General features: G+C 44.3%; 1 protein-coding gene across 8 annotated transcripts in view; it reads right to left on the reverse strand.

Annotated features, from left to right (window-relative positions):
- UNK (unk zinc finger) overlaps positions 1-10,868 on the reverse strand; it is a 51,512-nt gene that overhangs the window by 33,959 nt on the left and 6,685 nt on the right. Inside the window, exon 1 of one of the 8 annotated variants that reach the window (XM_027691929.1) lies at positions 4,538-4,708. The exons of the other annotated variants lie outside the window; for them this stretch is intronic. Within the exon in view, the coding sequence (XP_027547730.1) occupies positions 4,538-4,545 (8 nt within the window). The 5' untranslated portion in view covers positions 4,546-4,708. Of the gene's footprint in view, positions 1-4,537; positions 4,709-10,868 lie in introns of those variants that run through there. 8 annotated transcript variants of the gene reach the window in all.

Raw genomic sequence — 10,868 nt, forward strand, 5'->3', positions numbered from 1 at the left:
TGTGGAGGTTTTTTGTTTCAAGACTTCATATAACTCATTGTGTACCTTAGTGGTCAAAATGACAACTGCTCACATCCATAGCCCGAGGCTCCACCAGTTTTTGTTAGAGAAATAGAAAGGCAGCACTCAAGTTTTCCTTTTCCTAGGCATCTGAATGATTTAGCAAGTAGAGCTGAGCTGGATGCTTCCAAATAAATGGAAAAGGAGAGTATGTATTGCAGAAGGTAAAAAACAAACTGCTAGATTACAGAAAATAGGGATAAAACACCAAAACACACAACATTTTCATATTCAACAGTAACCTGATCCCTCCTGTAACTCCAGTTCTGGATTTTAAAGGAGATCACGAGACAAGAACACAAGTAATTCATTTCAGCCGCGACGAATGAATTCTGTACCACCAAAACTTCATAGATAGGGACGTCAACTGAGTGACTGCAAAAGTTCATGCTAAAAATAACACGTTTTGGCAACTATCAGAAACTATCAGGACATTTTTCAAGAAAAATGTCAGGCAAACAGTTGTGCCTTGTCTACACTGAAAAACTAAGGGAAAACAGAGAGACACTACAGCATGGTGCCAGCCCATCACAGGAAGACAGCTTTGCATCAGTCTCAGGCAAAACAGTTTGGTTTCCACAGCTATAGCAAAAATGGCTTTGTTTTGAAAGAAATGCTGCGCCTAAGTAGCTCACCAACGCTCTGTCCTGATGAGGAAAGAAAATCAAAGCTTTCAGCTGGGAGTTAACTCAATAAAACGAACATTTATCACATCTGTGAGCAGCCAAGGCGTGAGCTCCACGAGTTACAACTGCATTCCCGTCTGCGGGTGTCGGGGAAGAGAAGCTTGCTCAGACTTCCCTGGAGCTGTGCATCCCTTCAGCTTGGCATCCATCAAGCTGTGTCACTCAAACCCGACAAAAAACCCAATTTGAGTCATTTCTTGACAGCGTTGCTCTCTTCAGAAAGCACTTGTTGCGTCAGCAGACCATGAAATGTATATAACCCAGCCATACCAATAAAATCCTTTTCAAACACAAGTGTTTGTTTACACAGAGCTTTCACCTTCTTAATTAAAACAATCCAAGCCTGGGTGTAAGCAAACACTTAATGGCACTACATTTCAGAGGCATTTCCTTAAAAGCCACTCAGCAAGACTTAGAATTCTGCATAAAGCCTTGAGCCTACATTTACATTTCATTGCGTTTGTTCTCCTTTTTCCAAAATTAGTTGGCCATGAATATGTATTACTTGACATGACCTCAAAATTAACTCAACATTTAGGCAGCTCATGCAATATTTTAAACACACAGCCCATCTTTCCAGGTTTAAATGGCATATTTGCAACTTGACACCACTAGTTTATGTAAACTCTGCCTAAAGCACACCTCCCTGTTTTCAAACACGGATCACCCCCACTGAGACAGCCCTCATCCCTCTCTGGGTTGGTTTCTGCTCCACAAACTATTTAGTTGCCATTAATCCTTCCCTACAGCACCTGTGTAAGTGCTGAGTCTATGAGAACAGGATCATATGGAAATGATTATTTTTCAGTATTATGTAGGTTGAGCCTGGCTAACTTTTCCAGGGAAAACACTGGTGCTCACTGCATCCTGACAGCTGCACACTGCTGAAGGTTTATACCTGCTTTAATTGTTAGCACAACGTATCAACATGTGCAATTAAATACTTTAATGCTAATTACTTCACAAACACATCCATCCACAGACTTATCTATTCAACTTATATCCAAATAAATCTTCTCTCCTATATCCAAAAAAATCTTCTCTCCTATTTTAACTAGGTGGGACAGACAATGCTTTTTATCCCAGCATTAGTGTCTGTAGGCTCAGACACATGGAAATGTCTCTCCAGAAAGGTGAAGCTCAATTGGGGTTAACACACATAAGGTTTGCTACAATGAACTAAAAATTTGAATAACACCCTGATGTTCTGTGCTGTAAAAATTATAGTTCCAGCTTCCAGTGAAGTTTTTTTCTCAGACTGTACTTCTCTCACCATCAATCAAGCACTAACAAATCCCACCCAGGGCTAGCAACTGCAGAAACACCAGTGAAGGCCGGGAACAGGGCTGGGCTGTTTTAAAACTCGTGTTACTCACTCTGCTAGTTCCCTAAAACAAAACATCCCACATGCAAGAATTCAGAATGGCTAATTCAAAAAAACATTATTTCCATACAAGCCATTCCATAGCTCAGGGTTTCAGTTACAGATTGTTATGAGTATTTTTAGGCAGCTAAGCCTCAGCATCGTGTCTCACAAGAGGTGCTTTGGAAGTAGAGCACAGTAGCCTTCCTTCTCCTGGCCACGCCAAGACCCTCGTGATTTAACAGACAGCTCGTAGATCAACCACAGTCCCACACTCACAACAGTTTTAAGACAGAACATGAGCTGTTTGAAGGGCTGTACTTACACAGGACCAAAACCAGACAACCAAAACTCCACAAGACACGACAGCTCTCCGGTGCTCTCACCTCATCCAGGCTACATTTGAAAATGAAATGGCATCTGCCTCTTCTCAGGTTAAATACCAACCAGATTCAGCAAGCCCCTTTGCACAGGCTTTCCTTTGTGAACAGACATTTTCTGTTATGAGTTTGAAACAAAACACAGTGATTATCTAACAAGCATGAACCTGCATCCATAACACATGTGCCAGCACAAAGATAAAAGCCAACTCTTACTGGCTGATTTTGAAGAATCAATGTCAACCATTCAATCGATTTTCTTTTCCGTTCAGCACTCAAATCAGACTTCATCCGTGTCTGCTACAGCCCAGTGGACTCTTTAGACACTCCACAAGGCAGGAACACCTCCAAATAAAAGTCCTACACACTCTGGTGTCCAAAGCAGCACCACTGCACACCAACATCGAGATGCACCCCAGCTCTCCTCCAAGGGCAAAGCAGCCAAACCCCAGGCTGTACCACAGCTTCTCATCTCCCACTTTGGCTAATCAATAAATGAATAAATCTAGTGGCACTTTCATGTTATTTTAACTGTGCAAACAATATTTTTTTTTGTTGCTGTAAAGCTGCACAGTTGTCCTGAGGCATCTGCTGTTTGTATTTCTGCTGTGACAGTCAAGTGCCATCAATGAAAACTCACAGTCTATTGAAAATTTTAGACAAGAAAAAAAAATCACTTCTGATCATACTTAGAACTTCTTTTTGAACTGTGGTGACATGCTGAAGACAAAGTATAACAAGTAAAACACTACTGACTTTAATTCAGATTTTTGCAGATATTCACGGAATCACAGAATGACCTGAGATGGAAGGGACCTTAAAGATCATCTAGTTCCAATCCCCAAGTTCATCAGGTATAGTTTCAAAAAGCTATTTCCCTTTCCATATGGGCATGGCTGCATATTCATCAAAAGAAATTTGAGGCATACAATGATAAAAAGCAATCCAACATTAATTTTTTAGCTGCACTTGACAGTGCCATCAGCCTTACTAAGCCAGTATGCTCTGCTGAAACGTATTTGCAATTTCTGACCAACAGATAGACAGGGATGGTCTAAGATTTTTCTTGTCTGGGTGCAAGTTTCTGACAACTCCATTCAAATAACTGTCTTTGACTTTTATTAATAAGATATAAGAATCAGGCCAATATTGAGCATTTCAGTGAGATGGCTCTTATATTACCACCACTGCACTTTAGTGGTTAAAATATTTCTTTCAATTAAACCCTAGAACTTTTCTTGTTGTAACAATCACCTTCTAAACCTGAATGAACACTACAGCAGGGTGAGGGTCTGAGTCAGAAGGCAGCCTGCACCAAAGCTGAGGAGAGAAGAAATTGTTGGTATTCATCTCAAGGGAACATTCATTCCAGCTGATATTTCAAATGTCAAACTGGCATTAACTGCATCAAGCACTGATCAAAATACACAAGACAAGAGATTGCTGAGAAAATCATCACAAGCACCTAAATTGGTTGTCATCACTAGGAGGAGTTTGAGAAGGTACAAGCCTTCAGCATCTCCCTTTGTACCCTCCTGCTGAGGTTTCGTTTTTTTGATTGCCCTGATATAAAAGACAAACTATCTCTCAATAAATTAGAGAAAAAAGGTAGCTTGGAAATTGCACTTACTCCACAGCCTGTGGCACGTGACCACTCATTAATTTAGGACACAGGAGGAATTGCTGGCTGGCTCTGTGCACACACAGCTTTCAGCAACAACTTTGCACCTGATTTGCAAGTGATGTGCTGAACCTTACAGGAAGTTTATAGAGTATATGAATTCTTTATAAGATAGAAAGCACTGTGATTTACTCCCTCTTATAATTCGTGATTTCACCAAAATCTAATTTAAGGACGTTTTAAAGAGGAAGCTGACGCAATATTAAAAATCAATGATGATTAAACAAAAAAATTCTTAGCTAAACTGTTGTAGGTGATTCTGTTAGGCAAAGAGATGGACCAGGTAACTTCTCACCACCTCTTTCAGCCCATTTCTGGTGCTTTCAAGAAGATTTATGAAGTTTTAATGGAAGGAACAAAACACCACCTCAGCATCCTGTGAAAGTGAACGCAGCTCTTGGTGTCCTGACAAGCAGGTTCTCAGGAGCCTGGATGCAGCAATTGAAGACATTGTTGCCTCTTTGTTTTGCTCCTCTCTCGGAAATTACAGCTCCTTTGACTGGGAATCACAGAAGGGAACGTGCTGCCCCAGCTCACAGCCTGGTGCATTAACACAGTCCCCCAGTGACAGCTCATGCTAATGTGCCACACAGTAAAAGTGTGATTAACTGATGTCCTGACACATTCCCTCCTGCCACGCTGCCACAGGGGCAGGAACATCACAGCCAGGCAGGGATGCTGGAATGCACTGCGGGAAGATTGTCCAGAGGACATTGGTCAGATCCTTTGTAACAAGGAGGCTGCACATTTCAGCTCCTCCTAGAAGTTATTAAAACCTTATTCCGGTGGAAAGAATAGGTCTAAAGACAATAAACTGCTGAATTCCAACAGAATTTTCCTTAAAATAAAGCCATGTGATATAAAAAATATTACCCATACAGAAATCTAAAAAATGAGAAAAACTGGTATAATGGGAAACTCTAAGCTCCAAGGTTTTTAGAATCATACAATACCCTAAGATGGAAGGGACCCACAAGGATCATAGAGTCTTAGATTCTCTACAACAATTATTAATTTTAATTTTGTCTCCCATGCCACAAAAAACCCCCATCCTATATGCTAATGTCAGCAATGTATAAGCATCAACATCATAATTTTTACTGAATTGAAAATTAAAGGCCCATTTTCCACATTGGAAAACCTCTGCACGACTGGATCCCTCCCCTCTTTCACAGAGTTTTGGGTTTTCCAAACACCAAGCCTTGCCAGACCAAAACTAATTCTGAAAACGTCACAGCAGCACGTGAAGCTTTTCGTTCTGCAAAATATTGATATGTCACCTATAAAGCACTTATCTGTAAGTGAATTCCCTGTCAGATTGATATCCAAAAGTACTCACTTATGAAGTGGAAACGCAGCAAGTAAACCACAGCTCCAGCCCCACTTCCACGCAAGGGAGAAGCACCTTTTTGCCCCAACAAGTGCATTTATCAGCAGAACAGCCCAGTCCTGCACAGATTGGGCCCAAATGCCCCTCATCAGCCCCTCTCTCGAGCTGGAGCCTTTCAACACTCGGCCTTTGAAGAGCCATAAAGTCTAAAATGTTATTTTCAGCACATGTATTCGGTGGTGAGCACATATTGTGAAGGCAGCTCTTCCTGTTCACACTCCAGCACTTTATATTTCCAACTTCCTGTGCAACTATTCACACTTCCTAATAACAGCTGGCAGTGGACTTGGATTCAGTGAAGTTCACGCAGACTTAAAAAATAGCAATAATAACCAGCTTATACTTCCCAGATAAGCTGACTTTGCAGGTAATGATGTAGTAGACACTGGTAAGTCCCAGGTTTAAAAGTATTGATTTATTCTGTGCTTTCCTTAAGGTATTACCTAATATTATATATAATACAATAATAATACATTTTATATATTGTGTTTTCTCCTAAGGGCATTACCAAATCTGAAACCTAAAAGCAGACAGGTTTCTTTTTGTTGTTTTTGTTTTCTGTGTTGTTTGGGGGTTTTTTCTTTGTTTTGTTTCATGTTTGTTTTTATTTTGTTGTTTGGTTTTTTTATTTAAACAAAACGGACTAGTTTCTATTTTTGCAGAAGTCCATATCAGCTTATTGATCTAAGGGTTATCACCAGCAAAACTGAAGCAGAATTAGGGCAACAGTTTGTTATTTTAAGAGTTCTAGTGGTTTGAAAAGAGCACAAAAGGTTTCTAAAAACAATTTTAAAAGCCTCAACCCATCCACGAGGTTGTGAGGACCACCCAATTCAAGCACATCAGATCCATAATCTAACAGACTGTGCAGACAAATGCTACAGGTCCTGGAAGAGCGAGCAGTAGCTCTGAGAACTTGTTAGCTACACATCTGGTTTTTGGTTTTCTTTCACAGACACTCAGTCTGCACACTTGAGATCAGACACCCTGTGTTTGCCCTGCCAGTGGTAAGACACTGACCACTGCTAAGAAGATAAGGATTGATCTGTGCTACTCCAAATGCTCCGAGATGCGTTTTCGTGTGCCGTTGGTTCAGAGTAAGAATTTAAACATTAAGGTTTTGAGATAAATAAGACTTTGCATGCAAGCTCTTCACTGGAATCCAAGCACACCTATGATCTTGCTATTTTTATTTCTTCTTCACCTGTGTTTCCATCACTGCCCTAATCTGAGTTTCCATTTAAGGCTGAGAAAGCACTGGCCAAGGCACGACGCAGACACAAGAGTGTCTTTGATTTCAGCTATAACCAAAGCATCGCAGCAACCCCGTTTTCATCCCCATTTATAACGTCCTTCACTCGAGTGCTCTGGTCCTTGCACCTCTAAATGGCACTGAAATAGCTGCAAGACAAAGCTTGGGTGAGCACAAGCCAGCAGTCACTGCATGACAGCCCGACCAGCCATGTGGATGCAGCTCCAGCACGACTTACAGGACACTAATCCTTCAGGAATTTCCCACAATTCCTCCCCTCGTGCAAAAGGAAAGACAAGTTTTTTGCCTTTTATGCCGCAAAGGCATAATCACAAAGCTTATCTTGCTGCAGTGCAAAGGAGGGCAGGATGTGCTCCCAGGCATCTCGTCCAGAACCCAAATGAGGGTACAGCCGGTGGGGATGTGGAATCCTGAAGTTCACTTCTAGGATGGCTGCTCATATTTAAGACACTCAAGAGAACTGTCTTGAGTAGGAATGACCCGGGTTATGCCCAATAAATCTGTGTCTCAAAGTTTATCACCTAAATCAGGATATTTTCAGCCCCACTTCTGAGTGTGTGTGCTCTGAACAGACTCGACTGAAGGGACTCTTTGTTTTTTTTATTAAATGGGTTAATTTATCTCCACCCGAACATTTGCTTTCCTGCAGAGTTATTAAACTGTCTGACTTTCAGGTGAATGCACAGTGAACAAAGGACTGTTCCACTTTCACTTATCTAAATTCTGCCAGATCAATAAACACCCAAGCAGTGGAAACAATCTTTACAATTCACAATTAAGGCATCCAGTCTGACTGAAACCAACCAAGGCAGCAGCGAAGAATGGACAGACTGTACCAAAACAAAACTACACCAGAGCACACCATATCTACAATTCCAGTGACTGATCACTTGCTTTCAGTTTCTTTGAACTCAGCCTCTCACCCACATTTGTAGACACACATTAAAGACAAAGATACTTGCAGAAATAATGTGCCAGTCAGAGCTGAGAAACGGTGCAGAGCCAACCCTCAGCTGAGGTTTGACAGAGCCTACCCAAGCCAAATTCACTTCTCACCGCCATACAAGCCCTGCAGAGCACATCAAAGCCTCCAGGTACCCCAGGAACGAGCCTGTCTCACTCTGTGGTTCCCAGGAAGGTGCTGGCCTCATCCTGCCACAAGAGCTGCAGGATCACAAGAAGCAGCCCCATGAACAGACGCCTAATCCAGCAACCCAGAGAGAACACAACAGCAGCCGTGGGGTGTTCCATTACTCACTCGGGTTCTCCACAGAATACCAGATCCCCAGAAGAGAAACATGCCATCCATAATTAAATAGCAAAGTTTGGCATATACCAGGGACTTGCCTCCAGGAGTATCCAGCTGCATGCTACAATTGCCACCAAAGGACACAAATCATGAAAGTTCAGGCTCTTCTTCCCCTAACAAACAGTGCCAAAGGTGTGACAGAGCATCATCAGCTCTGTTTTTCCCCCACATTTCCCTTTGCTGCACATCCAAATGAATACAAAGGCTCCCTGACAGAAGAGCTGCAGTCCAAAGTAACTAAAATCTCATGCAAGTAACACCAAGAGTTTAGAAATCGACACTAATAGAGAAACTGGAACATTTCCTCACGTATACAACCGAAAACTTTCCAAGAGATCCCCAGCACCAGATTGCCTGTCCCCAGGGAACAGCAAAGTATGCAGATAATTAAGCTTACTCGAGTTTACAACTTGTAACCTTCATGTCATTTTATGGAAACAAACTGTATTTAAGGAAAAGAAAAAAAAGGAAGAAAATATTTACATTTTGACAACATACAACTTGTTCACATGAACGACCACCAAATAAGTTCCCATATGTTATCAGAGGGAGGTTTACAGTATGATGTGACCCAGTGTACAAATCCAAGACTTCCAAAGGATGGCTCGCATCCCGCTGTCAGCACTCGGCAGCCCCAAACCCATCCTTCACTTATGGTTATTCAGCTCCTCTGCAACTGTTTTCACTGAAGTATTTTTAGCATCCATCTGAAAAACACAAGTTTTGCCCCCTGGAAATAAGCTAATTTCACCACCAGCTTTGCTGCATGCTGTCCCATTTCCCTCCTCTGTCCCAATCTCCTCCCATTTCTGGAACTCTTTCTTCCTCTATTTTTCCTAATCCTCGATATCCTTGTTTCCATGGTCATGCTTAGCCAGGTTATCACCTTCATCTTCTTCCACCCAGTGTGCTCACACTCTCTAACTCATCTCCCTGTGTTCCCTCTCACTTTTGATCGATTCTTTCTCCATCACTGGCGTCACTCCACCTCTACAGCCAGCTCCTGTTCCCTCTTTTACCTCTACAGCAACATTCCCAGCAGACTCCTCCATGCCCATTTCTCCTATAAAGTTGTCAAACTTGCAGATCCCACCAGAAATAACATAACCTACGAGGCTGTGACTTGCCATCTCCCTAAGATCACAACAGGATCTTCACAATGGAGAAAAAACCCAGGAGCCCTCATTCTGCCATAGACCTGGTATTCCAAACAGCCTGAAGGAAAGGGATGGCAAACAGCCTGTGATCCCAGTATAAAGGTTGCACAGATCAGTGTCTACAAATTTCTTGAAGCTCTTTTTATTCCATACATCCCAGTGTGGACGAAGGGAAGAAGTCCATCACCAACTTTATGAAAATGGGAATTAAAAGTTAACAAAACACGTCTCACTTTGGGTGGGGGCATCGACACAAGCCAGAGATACGGGTATTTGCAGGACAATTTTCAGACAACACCCTAAAATGATAAGAGCAAACAGCTCAACACACATATTTTATTCACGAGGAACAGTCCCAAACTTTTCTTCTTTTAAGGGCAGGGAACATCTGACCTATTTCCATCCACACATGTCCATCGCCAGTCCATGTCACAAAGAAAACGCTCACTCCCAATCCACCCCGTTATCCTTATTGCACAAGGAGAAGGGAATATCATCACCACAACTTCCAACCCAAACAACTTATCACACACTGGCCAATTCCACACAGCTCCGAGGGGTTGTACACCCTCGGGACAACACAATGAAATGGTATTCTTTGGTTAGGGAAGACACATTCCAGCAATATGCCTTCACTGAGGGAATATCCCCCGGGATAGAGGTGACACACACACAGCGGGATCACGCCCGAGCGGTGCAAGGAGAGGCAGGAGCAGTGCAAGCACTCCTCGTGATTTCATTGTAACACTTCCAGTGGGGATATTCCCCATGCGTGCAATTCCCAAAGACACCTGCCTTGAGGAGGAACCTGCTCCAGCCCTCCCTCACCGACCGGGGACCTCCCATCACCTCACACCTCCCTCCACAGGTGCCCAGGAACCCTCAGGGGGTAGAGGATGGAGGTGACAGCCCTGGTGGCAGCTCACCAGGACCACAACTGCCCAAACCACAGCACCATGTGAGGTGGCACAGGGGGTAAGGACCCCCACCCTGGGAGGGGGTGACACCCGAGGGTCTGGGGGTGACAACAGAAGGTCCCCTCACACCCCAGGGGAGGGACTCCCACCCCAGACGGGGGTGTCACCCAAGGGCCTGGGGTTGACAGCTGAGGCTCCAGGGGTCCTCTCACACCAGGAAGAGGGACCCCCATCCTCGGACACAGGTGACAGCTGAGGGTCTCACACCCCAGGGGAGGGACACCCACCCTCGGACAAAGGTGACAGCGGAGGGTCCGGGGGTGACAGCAGTGGGTGTGGGGGGTCCTCTCGCACCGGGAGGAGGGATCTGCACCCCCGCACACGGGTGTCACCCGAGGCTCCGGGGGTCCCATCACCCCTAGGTGGGGGTGACAGCTGAGGGTCCGGCGATCCCCTCACAGCCCGGGGGACGGGCCCCCACCCCCGCACAGGGGTGTCACCAGGGGGTCTCCTCGCCCCCCAGGGGAGGCGCGGCCGCCCCGGTGCATCACGGGGGAGGTGTCTGAGGACGGCGGCGGGGGGGGGGATTGTCGCTCATCCCCCGCCCCTCCCTCTCTCCCTCCCCCATCCTCCCCCCCCTCCCCCCCCCCAC

The sequence above is a fragment of the Neopelma chrysocephalum genome, unplaced genomic scaffold, assembly GCF_003984885.1.
Source record: "Neopelma chrysocephalum unplaced genomic scaffold, ASM398488v2 Primary Assembly neopelma1_84, whole genome shotgun sequence".
In the NCBI taxonomy this organism is placed as follows: Eukaryota; Metazoa; Chordata; class Aves; order Passeriformes; family Pipridae; genus Neopelma; species Neopelma chrysocephalum.